Below are 12,962 nucleotides of genomic sequence, written 5' to 3'. Positions count from 1 at the left end.
ATGCAAGAGGGTTACAGCAGTGTTCCGTGACTCTGCTAATAACATCATCAATACAATATGCACACGATAATAATTTAGATAACCCTGGATTCTAAGTAAGTAGTCCAACGGTTCCCGAGCCATGTGGGTCCATAGGGCACTAGGGCAGGGGCCCTATGAGCCTCCAGTGTGAGGCAGCTTGATTTACAAAACCTCTGGGTTTTTGCCAGGTGCTTGAAAAGCATCCTGGCCTACATTCACTATACTACCTCTAGTAGTGAGTGACCGTAGTATACATGCAACGTGAAGCCGTGAGATGAGGCAGGGGCTGCGGCACAAAAACGGATTATATTGTAGATGTTCATAAACGACAGCTTTCTACACCTGCCAGTTATGACTCGTCATTCTTGTTTTTCCCCTTTTTAGTTGTTCTCTTGTATTTTCACAACAGTGAGAAGGTTCAAGGCCAGGGTGGTTGCTGTTGAGTCGTTGTTAGGTAAATTCACTTTTTACAACAACAACACAGGTGCTTGAGAGGACACCACGCCCAGCCATGATTCCATTACACTTCCAACAACAACACAGAGTGCACATTTCAGCCTCACCCCACTGAGGGTTTACATGGTGGGAACAAAGAAAGATGACACGCCATGCATTCTTTTGTATTCTCCTATTTACAGTTGCAGATATGCATATGTAATCAGTGGGACTGAACCAATACGTTTCATAGCACCACCCCCTCAGCTCAGCATATAACGTAGCTAGTCAGGCATAGGGGGAGGCTGCGTATTACCCAGGTTGCCCACTTCCGGCGTCTTTGTTTAAGCTGTCTGGCGCTGCTTCATGTTTGTGTCCGCGTCGCCGTGTCGAGGTAAGCTTTAATTAATATAGTGCTGTCTGGTTTCTAGGTTGACTTATGTAGACAACCTCCCAAGTACTTACGTTTATATCTTCTATTGTTAGACGTTGGTGGAGCTCTGACTTAGAGCGGACAGCCCTGTCATTGTAGGCGTGTTGGTATACACCGACTGCTAGAAACAAAGGTAGGCTTGCCTCGTACGGCGACAGCACAAACAATCAGTGAATCTAAGAAATGGTGTTCCAGTTATTTATGTCAATGCTTCTCTCGTTGGTAGACGCTGTGAACGAGAGCCCTGCTATTGTGTGTGTGTGCGTGGTACACACGAGCTGGAACGAGAGACTGCAAGTGTGTGTGACATGAGTCTAGACTAGAGGTAGGCTTAACGTCTGTATTGCGACAGCATTACGTCTTTTTGTAATGTATACAATGTGAGTTCTCATGATGCATTTATATTACACAGATGGCGTTCTGAACGAGCAAACGCGCACTGTACAAACAACCTGCCCTGACACCTGTTAACAGGGTATGTGCTAACCTACATAAATACTTTGAATGCACTTCATAGTACTAGTGTAATGCTAATGATGGCAATGTCCAAATTGTATTAAGTACAACTAGAACAAGCACGTTAGACCCAGGATGAATTGTGATGCTAATTCAATGAGGCTAATTCAATGTTTGCTCTGTTCTTTTTTACCTTTTTGTTTTGGTTTTTAAACTCTATGCTGCTACAGTTTTATTCTTTTGTATTAGATCTATCACTGAAATAGCCCAGGTGGCTTTAAACGAGTCCCGCATTGTCGTCTTGAACAACGGCTGTAATAGGCTACCCTTAAAGACAGACATATACTTGGTTAATGGTTATGCTGCAGACTGGCACTTGATTACTGACCTTTTTGCTGTGTTTATGGCTTTTAGCCTTTTGATATTATTTTGCAGTGATCTTTGCTGTGTTTAAAGTGTTTAATGCCAATTACTTTTGGCTCAGAGTGGCTTCGATTTGCTGTGCTAACTGTGTGTGGAATTAATCAAATAGTACATCTCAGTACAGCTATTTACCCAAGTTATGATCTGACTAATTAAGACTGTTGCAATCTATATTGGTGACATTTGTAAATGTTTTTATTAAATGCCAATACTGTGTACTTTTCTAAATAAAGTTCTATGTACATGAGCAACCGACAATTATTGTTCACTCAAACTGAACACTTACCTTATGTATTCCGGGTCTCCCACCCTGTAATTGGGAGTGGCGTAGTATTACTGTGACATTAGGAGTACTTAGAGACTCCACTTGGTTACACATAGCATAGGGAAATCAAGCTGTGTAGATGTGTGCGACAACTTCCATATTACTGGCTAACCCCTGCCAGATTGTGTTTAATCTCTGAATCTAGGGGGGAGGTGGGGGAATGAGTCCTTTCTTCTTTCTTGTACTTCTGCTGTTGTGGTTTGGTGTGTGTGTGTGTGTGGGGGGGGGGGGGTGGGGGGGGGTGGGGGGGGGGGGTGGGATCGATATCTAGTTAACATAACATAGCACCACCGTCAGATGTGGCTGATGCTGTTGGGGGAGGTTTTTCCCTTTGATGCGCTGTAAGGTAAATCACCCCAACCCCACCTACGCCTGGCGGCATCACTAATGCCACTGACGATGGGTGGAGGGGGGAGAGGGGTAGAGACGGAGAGAGAGAGAGAGAGTTGCATGAAGAGATAATAATAATCTGCTTTGGCAATGTAAACGTATGTTTTCTCATGCCAATAAAGCCCTTTGAATTGAATTGAATTGAAGAGATAATATAAAGAGACCGAGTAAGGTGGCGACAGAGAGTCTCTAGGACATCTCTGCAGCAGAGTTTCATCAGGCATTACAGCCATGCACAGTTAGCCGGGTTATTGTGGTGGGTGGTGGAAATGAGTGTGTGTGTGTGTGTGTGTGTGTGTGTGCGTGCGTGCGTGCGTGCGTGTGTGTGTGTGTGTATACATACATTTTGTTTTGATTGTATTGTTCCACTTTTGCTTTGGCAATGTCAACGTATGTTTTCCCATGCCAATAAAGACCTGAATTGAATTGAATTGAAAACATTAAATTGCGTGACTGTGTGTGTGTGTGTGTGTGTGTGTGTGTGTGTGTGTGTGTGTGTGTGTGTGTGTGTGTGTGTGTGTGTGAAAGCAAACGTGCGGGTGGCAGAGTTGAGGTTCTGTGTGTATATACTAACGTGGTGTGGCTGGAGTGACAGTGGTAGCAAAGTCTATGCGATAACAGAACAACATCCTGCAGCCACGGTCTCATCCCCATGAGCCACTAGCGTCCAAGTAGAGACAGCACCTACAGGCCTGTCATCCAAAGAAAATACATGTAGAAATCTACCATCACAATCTGCAGTCTAAAGCGGGCTATATTTATGCTAATATGCCTGAGTCAATAATGTTGGCAGATTAATCAGAGTTCTGGATTGCACCGATTATGGTTGCACGGTGGCACTTGTCAAGTCTGTAGGAGGTCCAACGGGAATTCCTTGGATGTTGTTATGCTGTCAAAAATGACTGAAAGCTAGGAGGGCCAAATAACATTCGTTATTGTGATTAGTGGATTAATAACCACACCCTAAGGTGGCCCCTTAGGGCCACCTTTCATCTGCAGCCTGTTATCAAATATATGCGTTAATTTGTCGCTTGTAGCATTATTCCTTGCGGGCCGCTGTTGTTTTGCTTTGAGACGTGTACTGAGAGCTACTGCATTAAAGCAAAGAAATTTGCAAAATCACAACAGCACTATCACCAGACTCACCACAGAGGAAAGGTTCCTGTTCCCTAGGTGATGTACATGAGGTACATGTAAAGAACTCAAGCCAACAAGTAACATATTGGCTGCTCTGCAGTGGCTAGTTGTCCACGCATGTGTTATATTAAGAGTTTTCGATACAATCTGACGCATACACTCATCTGACCTATCACCCTCCCTCACACTACCCTTAGCATGCCTGACATTTAAATGACATTTTCTTCCTGGCTTCCCCCAAGAGCTGAAGATCTGATTTGCGCAGGATTGTAATAAACTCTCATTGGGCAGCAGGTGACTTCATAACAGATGCAGGGAGAAGCCTGGGAAGTTGATCTAATGACACTGCTGTGATTAGTCCTCAGCAGTGCCTGGCAGTGTGCACGCGTGAGTGCTCACATTCTGAGCTGGATTCTTGGAATGGCTTTCAATGCCACGGTCGCCCTGAGAGACCCCATTAGCATCATCCCGATTTCTCAGAACCCCTGCTAACATCTGTCCACACAGTTCCATTAACATGCCCGTAGGGAGACCTAGGAATCCCCCGGGCCCTTCCCCTGCTAAGAGGGAGGAAGCTTTAAATAGTTGCATCAAATTAAAAGCACACACATCCTAGTCTTGCAGTAGACTTGTAGACTTGTAGACATTTTAATAATTATCGACCAATATCAGTGTTACCATGTTTTTCGAAAATGTTGGAGAAACTGGTCTACAATAGAATGTTTAACCATTTAAACGAACACAATATCTTATATGAGCATCAGAATGGTTTTAGGAAACGTCATTCCACCGATATGGCTCTTTTACAGCTGGTTGACAAAATCTACTCAGCCATTAATAACAATGAATTTGCTCTCGGCATATTCCTAGATCTTTCTAAGGCTTTTGATACTGTTGATTATACTATATTACTTGATAAACTACATAAATATGGATTTCATGTTATAACACTACAATGGCTGAATAGTTATGTTTCCAACCGTGAACAATATGTATATGCCAATGGTTGTTCTTCATCCAAAGTCAAGTTGTCTTGTGGGGTCCCTCAGGGGTCTATTCTTGGACCTTTATTATTTATTGTTTACATCAATGACCTGGCTGCTGTATCCTCATCTTTTACCCCAATTCTGTTTGCTGATGATACTAATTTGATTTTAACTCACAAAAAATGTGAATCCCTCATAAAGGAGGCCAATTCTGGCATAGCTATGCTATCCGAATGGTTTCTTGCAAATAAGTTATCACTAAATGTAAATAAATCTAATTTTATAGTTTTTGTGAGCAAAAACAAAAAATACTGTCATCATAGAGCTAAGATCTCTATTGGTGGGATTGAAATTAGTCAAGTTTCATCCACCAAGTTCCTAGGAATCCTGGTGGATGAAAAATTGTCTTGGAAAGAACACATACATACAGTAACCAACAAAGTTTCAAGATCATTTGGTATCATCAGAAGAATTAGGGGCCTGGTTCATCAGGCTTGCCCCTTAACCCTCTATTACAGTTTGATTTATCCATATCTCATTTATTGCAATACCGTTTGGGCAAGTACTTATCCATCCAATTTACACAAACTATTAATTATTCAAAAGAAATTTGTAAGAATAGCTACCTCTTCTCACAATTTGGCTCCATCTGCTCCTTTGTTTAAGGATCTAAATGTACTGTCTATCTATGACATTAACATACTACAATCCTGTTCTTTCATATATAAATGCACTTACCTTCCAAATATGCTTCCTATAACTTTCAAAGAATATTTTAAGACCAAAAAGACCAAAAGTTCATGATTATAATACTAGACAATCCGACAATATTCGAGTGCAGTACTTTCATCCGACGGAGCATTGGTCCGAACGACAACCTACCTCCTCCCTCACCCTAACCCTAACCTCCCCCGGGGCAGACACCTAAACCTCCCACAATATTCATCCTCCCTTCAGCCGTACCACTCTTAGCCAGTTCTCCATAAAAGTCAGAGGTTGTTTACTCTGGAATTCACACATACTTATTGCCAACTCTGCATCTTCACTCTGTAACTTTAAACATAGATTGAGGGCCAGCCTCTTGAAGTTACCCTCTCCAATTGATTCTAACATAATGTAGCCTTATTGTGCATACTCAGACATACTCGGACTCAGACACGCGCGCACATACACACACACACACACACACACACACACACACACACACACATACACACACACACACACACACACACACACTTCACAAGTGTAAATAATGAATTTCTTGTTGTTTTTGTTATTTTCCATACCTATGTTTGATTACTTTGTCTTACTATTTGTATATTACTATTTGTTAAATTGTATATTAACTTTGGTGAGAACCACATATAAGCCCTCCCTGGGTTTCTTTTCTCACCTGCACACACTTCACACTTCTATTGATGTTACCCTTTTGTACTGTTTTTATTGTGCAAATAAACTAAACTAAACTATTTTCAAGTGTATTTTTTTTTGTCGACAAAATCAACTGTAGATTTAGTCGACTAATATTGTATGATATTTAGTCGACGAAAACTAGAATAAAACTAAAATCTTTTAAATGGCTAAAATGTGACTAAAACTAATTACATTTTATTCAAAAGACTACGACTAAACTAAACAAAATCAAAATTTGCTGTCAAAATCAACACTACTCAGTCGCTGGAATAGATGATATCAGACCATGTGAGACTAAACACATGGACCAGCAGCAGCAATGCATAAATGCTATCCCTTGGTTTGTAGAAAGCGTTTTAAAGGGGATCAATGTAGCATAGGGATACAATGTCCCTCGTAGTCCAGTACCTGCCTGTAGACCCTATCGCAATTTGGTGTTGGGGGAATTTCTCACTTGAACTGAGTCAATGGGTCCCTAGACATGAAAAATCAACGAGGTGCTTGTCCGCCATAGTGCCACGAATGGCGCAATGGCCACATAAAAAATGGCCGCCATTGGCTATGATGAAAATCCAACCTTTTTGTTTTTTAGTGTTTAAGCACATGTAATACATTCATTTTGACTAATTGTGGTGTGTGGAATTCATTTCTGATGTTGTTTTGATGATTTGGGGTGATTTTGACCTTGAAAGGTCATAGTCAAGGTCATTTTGCTATTCCACAGACCTTGGCCATAACTTGTCCATTTTTAGGAGTAAGAACAGGAACAATAAGTCTATTTCAACTAAATCTGACTCTTAAAATTAATTTCTGATATTGTTTTGACCATTAGGGATCATCCTGTCATTGAATTATTGATGTTAATGTCATTTTTCAATAATTCGATTCGCTTTTATTATATATTTTCATGATTTGTTTTCTTTACATAAACAAAATACATGGGCATGAGAAAAACAACAACAGCACCATATGTGCTGTGTGAATAAGCCCATTGTACAAAAGACTCTGTCCATGGCCCAAATGAGCCAATTCATTGCTATGGCAACCCCATAGTGGAGGTAAGTCAATATATCATAAGAATCGTTCACTTGATGGTACAAGCACCACATTTGGTACACAAGTGCTTCAGAACCTACTCTCTCAGAAAAGTACGATGTCCACTTGAAAAAACTAAATGGCCACCATTTTTCAAGATGGCCGCCAAATGAAAAGGGCCTTTTGTGGCGGTTCTGGACAACCGTGGGTCCGACCAACTCGAGACCGGGCACTGCACTCCCTGTGGGTGTGTGGAACGTGTGTGTCGAATTCGGTGAAGTCGGTGGGGCAAACGGTTCTCGGGTTACGTGGATTACAGATGTACAGACACACACAGACTTGAATATATGTCAATGGGCAATGCCCATTGGGTTTTTTTTTAGATGATGGGTAAGAAGAGAGAGATGTGATGTCAGGTGGTGTGGGCTAAGAAGTGGTCAGGGCTAAGATAAAGTATATGAGATGTACAGTAAGTGCAAAGAGAGATGGTGAGGGAGGGAGAAAATTATTTGTACCAATTGACCAGACAGTCGACAGTAGTGTAACAGGTTAAGGTGAGTATAGAGATGGAAATGTTCTAGCAAGTGAAGCCAGTGTATTGAGAATATGGGACATATGTGTCAGGAGTTATTTGTGACAGAAGGCTACCAGTGAGAGGGAAGATGTATACGATGGTAGTGAGACCAGCCATGCCGTACGGTTGGAAACGGTGGCACTGATGAAAAGGAGGCACAGCTGGAGGTGGCAGAATTAAGGATGCTATGGTTCTCATTAGGAGTGAAAAGGAAGGACTTGATCAGAAATGACTAAATTAGAGGATCAGCCCAGGTTAGAAGGTTTGGGGATAAAGCAAGAGAGGTGAGGTTGAGATGGTTTAGACATGTGATGTGAAAAGGAGGGATGAGGGTACATTGGGAGAAGGATGCTGAAGATGTAGCTGCCAGGTAAGAGGATGGCCAAAGACGAGGTTTAAGGATGCTGTGAGAGATGACATGAAGGTGGCAGGTCACAGAGGAAGATGCAGAAAACAAAACCAAAAGGGTCCTCCCCTTTTCCCTGTGCGTGCGCACACACACACACACACACGGTACTGTACAGTACACTACGGTAAAGTACAGTACGGTACAGTAACGTGCAGTACGGCATGGTACAGTATGATACCATAAAGTATGGTACAGTACAGTATGATGCCGTACAGTACAGTAAGGTACAGTATGATACCATACAGTAAGGTACAGTATGGTACAGTATGGTACCATGCAGTACGGTACAGTACAGTACAGTATTGTACAGTATGATACCATACAGTAAGGTACGGTACGGTATGGTACAGTATGGTGCCCTACAGTGCCGTACAGTATTATACAGTATGGTTCAGTACTAGTGATAGACCGATTATCGGCTTCGATATTCATGATTTTAATTAATATCGGTATCGGTGCTAAAAACAAATAATCGGAAAGAAACGACCGATTACTATATTTCTCATGAATGCGCAAACATGGTGAAACAACCACTTTCATTGAAAATCCGGTTTTGATAAACTATAGAACGGTGCCCGTAGGGCCTCTACAGCCCATTGGGCACTGACCTACTTGGTACGATGAAAGTTGTATAAATGAATGCCCCACCCAGATATTATGTCTGTCTCCCTTTTATGCCCATATATGGAGTTCTTTGTAAGGCATGCCCAAATAGGGAGTATATGCAGCCAGCTTGTGGAGTTCTGTCTTGTGTCAGGTCCAAATATGGAGTGCTGTGAGGTCAGAACAGGCCAGATCCATATATGGACACTGGGCATGGGCCCGGTCCAGAGCCCGGGCAGAGGCCTTTTTGGCGCGGTTCTGGACAATTACACACACACACACACACACACACACACACACACACACACTTGGTGCATTCATAGATAGATCGATAGATAGATATTGAAAATTATATATGCTGCTACAGTACATGTGCTGCAATTGATGGAGGGGGAAGTGTTACTGAAACGATGTTGGTGCTTCTTGCACCAACAATCGGCTATCGGCTTTTTGATTGTCCACTAATCGGTGATCGGATATATCGGCCAAAAACCATATCGGTCGATCACTATTCAGTACATCACAAAGGTATAGCCAAATATATGCAGAAATGCAAAACCAGTCTAATTTTGGTGGCCATCTTGAAATATCACCGCCATATTGGATTTTTGGATGGCTCAGTTTAAAAAGTTAAAGAGTTGACCAAAGGAATGTTCACGGCAAATGTCACGCTTGTATCACCAAGCGAACAACCGTTCCAATGATCTGCTAATTGCACAAATTGTGTGTGTGTCTGTACGTCTGTAATCCACGTAACTCAAGAACTGTTCGCCCCACTTCAAATTCGACATACACGTTCCACACACCCACAGGGAGTGCAGTGCCCGGTCTCGAGTTGGTCGGACCCACGGTTGTCCAGAACCGCCACAAAAGGCCCTTTTCATTTGGCGGCCATCTTGAAAAATGGTGGCCATTTAGTTTTTTCAAGTGGACATCGTACTTTTCTGAGAGAGTAGGTTCTGAAGCACTTGTGTACCAAATTTGGTGCTTGTACCATCAAGTGAACGATTCTTATGATATATTGACTTACCTCCACTATGGGGTTGCCATAGCAATGAATTGGCTCATTTGGGCCATGGACAGAGTCTTTTGTACAATGGGCTTATTCACACAGCACATATGGTGCTGTTGTTGTTTTTCTCATGCCCATGTATTTTGTTTATGTAAAGAAAACAAATCATGAAAATATATAATAAAAGCGACTAAAGAATCATAATCAAATTATTAAAAAATGACATTAACATCAATAATTCAATGACAGGATGATCCCTAATGGTAAAAACAATATCAGAAATTAATTTTAAGAGTCAGATTTAGTTGAAATAGACCTGTTCTTACTCCTAAAAATGGACAAGTTATGGCCAAGGTCTGTGGAATAGCAAAATGACCTTGACTATGACCTTTCAAGGTCAAAATCACCCCAAATCATCAAAACAATATCAGAAATGAATTCCACACACCACAATTAGTCAAAATTAATGTTTTACATGTGCTTAAACACAAAAAACAAAAAGGTTGGATTTTCATCATAGCCGATGGTGGCCATTTTTGATGTGGCCATTGCGCCATTCGTGGCACTATGGCGGACAAGCACCTCGTTGATTTTTCATGTCTAGGGACCCATTGACTCAGTTCAAGTGAGAAATTCCCCCAACACCAAATTGCGATAGGGTCTACAGGCAGGTACTGGACTATCGCTGAGCCCTACAGCGATTAATCCTCTTAAACAAGTTCCCATATCTCCCCCACTGGATTTTGATTGTTGACCTTTGACTTCAGGGCCGGCAAAATTTGGAGCCGTCAATGTCCACATCAGTCACCCCGTGACCCTGTTCGACCCCAGTAACCTCATTTGTTATCCTCCCCTAGATTAGTACTTCCGTGGAGACCCGCCCCCCTACATTTTCTGACATAAAGGGGGCAACAGACAGCTTCTGGCTTAACTGGCATCCACAGGCACTTTATCTGTGGCTTTGCTATTACAGTGACCCTGTGACAGCGCCGTAGCTGAGGTCATGTGTGAATTAATTTTGTCCCTGACCCCGTCTTCGGAAGGGTGCTGCCTTGCAACCGCGACCCCAGCAACAGTGACACATCTTTTTCCGAGTGCCGTCTTGCAGTTGCAACCTTCATTCAGATCGACAGCGGGGCACAGGGGCCAATGAGAGCGCTTCACTGCATTCCCCAAATTCGTCTTTTCACTAGAAATTCTGCATCTCGGGTTAAAAAAAAAACATTCACTATATATTTTCATATCGGATATTGCAGTGCTAAAAGTGAGTGGGAAACTGAACAGCATGAGTTCTTTCTTTGCTCCCTAAATATCCAACAATGTAGCTAATAATAGCTATACAAAAATGACAGGCACTTAGAGGAGAGCATCTGCAGCAAGGGATATTCTGTAGTCTTGTAACTGGTCATAAAATATGCATGTATGACAAGTTATTTTCAAATGAAGTCTGACAAACCACACTATCTACTATATTATCATTCGTTACTCAAAATAATTCGGTAGATAAAACCAATGAGCAACGGTAATGCCACTGAAATATGAATGGAGGAGTTGTCATTTACTTACTGTCAGCCTGAGAGGAGAACACCATGTAGCTGAGTAGAAGTAGGAACGGCGCCGCCCCTCTGGGCAGGAGGGGCACTGACAGGTGAATGTTAGGCACCATGTTCCGGGTTGGCACTGCTTCCTCCCGCCCCCCCAACTAGACACTTCCCAATGGCACACGAACACCTAGGAAGAGAAAACAGAAGGGGGGAAAATATACAGTATATTAGGATAACAATTCACAATTTATGCATTTAGGAAATTCTAATAGTAGTCTAAAAAACCACTGGCTCCCAAAGAGGGATCTTTTTATATGGGGCACAGGCACAATATACTTTAGAATAGGGGTCCGTCCGCAGCCAAATACATTGGGGTTCCTTTATGAAAATGTTTGAGAAGAGATTGTCTAAACAACATCTAGACCTAACTAAATGACATACTGGACAAGCACACAGAATATATCCATATCTAAATATTATGTAAGTGAACAACCAAGATATATTCTGCATAGTAAGTATAGCATCTTTTTTTTTTATAGAGTTATTTCTACTCACTACATCTCCCCCCTGGCAGGTGGTAAGAAGCGGCCTGCTCACTCCTCATGCCTTGAAGGAAGCATTGGCAGAGTGGAGAGTAGCACCCAGGAATATAGTTTAGGCAATTGGCAATGGGTGAAAAATGGGTTCCAAAAATTGTGAGATAAAAAAACTATATATATATATAAAAGAAGGTACGCATCATAACAACAATCAAAAGCAAGATATTTCACCCGGACGGTTAGCTCAACCGTCTAGGCACCTAGGCTGCCAAGCCAGCTAAACGGTATGCCACGGGTTCGACTCCCGAGCCCGATGGCCTTTGCCGCGTGCCACTCCCCATCTCTCTCCCCCTTTTCCTGAGTGTCCTAACCGTGCGTCACCAGACTTTCCACCTTAAGGCTTTCCATAGAGTTATAGAGGCGTTCCACCTTACCCGCCCAACTCTGTGTATGATTGGCTTACCCTGGAATGTTACCCTATGTTGACCAATCATCATCGTTATGATGACTTTGATGATCACATTACGTAACGTGGGTAACTCACCCATTGAAAACACAGTAACTATAATGGAATGGCATTACTGAATGGGAAAGAAGAGAGACCACAAAAAGCAGTTCCGTTACGTAAGGTAACTCGTTACTTAGTAACTTGTCACAACACTATAAAAACACTCAAAACTATCAAAAACACACATATATATATATATATATATATATATATATATATAAAAAAATAGAAAAAGCAAGACATTTGATAACCAAGTCATAACCAAAAATGCAATGCTCTGCTAAATATGAGAGAACAGATCTGCAGAGGTGAATATATTTGTGTCGTCTCTGAACGTGAGCACGCCCAGTGCCCATAACAAAAACATTGCTTGGGGCAGAGAAAAAGAAAAGTGGCACACATTTGCGTTAGGAAGCAAATGTGTGGTAGGCCTACGCTGATACAAAATAAATAATACTGGAATATAAGGTGAGGTCAGGACAGAGGAATGACACCAACCAACGCGTCATCATTACAAAAGAGATTGCCACAAAAACAAGGGGACCTCTCGAGAGGCCGAGACGGAGTCCCCGGGGACCAACGCCCACGCAATGTTCACCATTAGGATATTGAAACACTGCCTTCCAGATGGGCTCAAATCATGCAAAGTGCTGTGATCTCACCAAATGACAACATGCAGCACTTAGCACGCACACAACATACCTCTACCGAGGGAG

The 12,962-nt window shown here is 42.1% G+C and overlaps 1 protein-coding gene across 1 annotated transcript in view; it reads right to left on the bottom strand.

Annotated features, from left to right (window-relative positions):
- Positions 1-11,321, bottom strand: part of LOC310856757 (uncharacterized protein) — a gene marked incomplete at its 5' end in the record, with an annotated part of 46,083 nt that extends 34,762 nt beyond the window's left edge. The window contains one exon of the mRNA XM_083762232.1: positions 11,222-11,321. Within this exon, the coding sequence (XP_083618358.1) occupies positions 11,222-11,321 (100 nt within the window). The remainder of the gene's footprint in view (positions 1-11,221) is intronic.
- Positions 11,322-12,962: the final 1,641 nt, after the last annotated feature.

The sequence above is a fragment of the Protomyctophum parallelum genome, assembly GCF_964188405.1.
Source record: "Protomyctophum parallelum genome assembly, chromosome: 3".
NCBI lineage: Eukaryota > Metazoa > Chordata > Actinopteri > Myctophiformes > Myctophidae > Protomyctophum > Protomyctophum parallelum.
The sequence above is the reverse complement of the archived record's forward strand: the minus strand, read 5'-3'. Positions and strand labels throughout refer to the sequence as shown.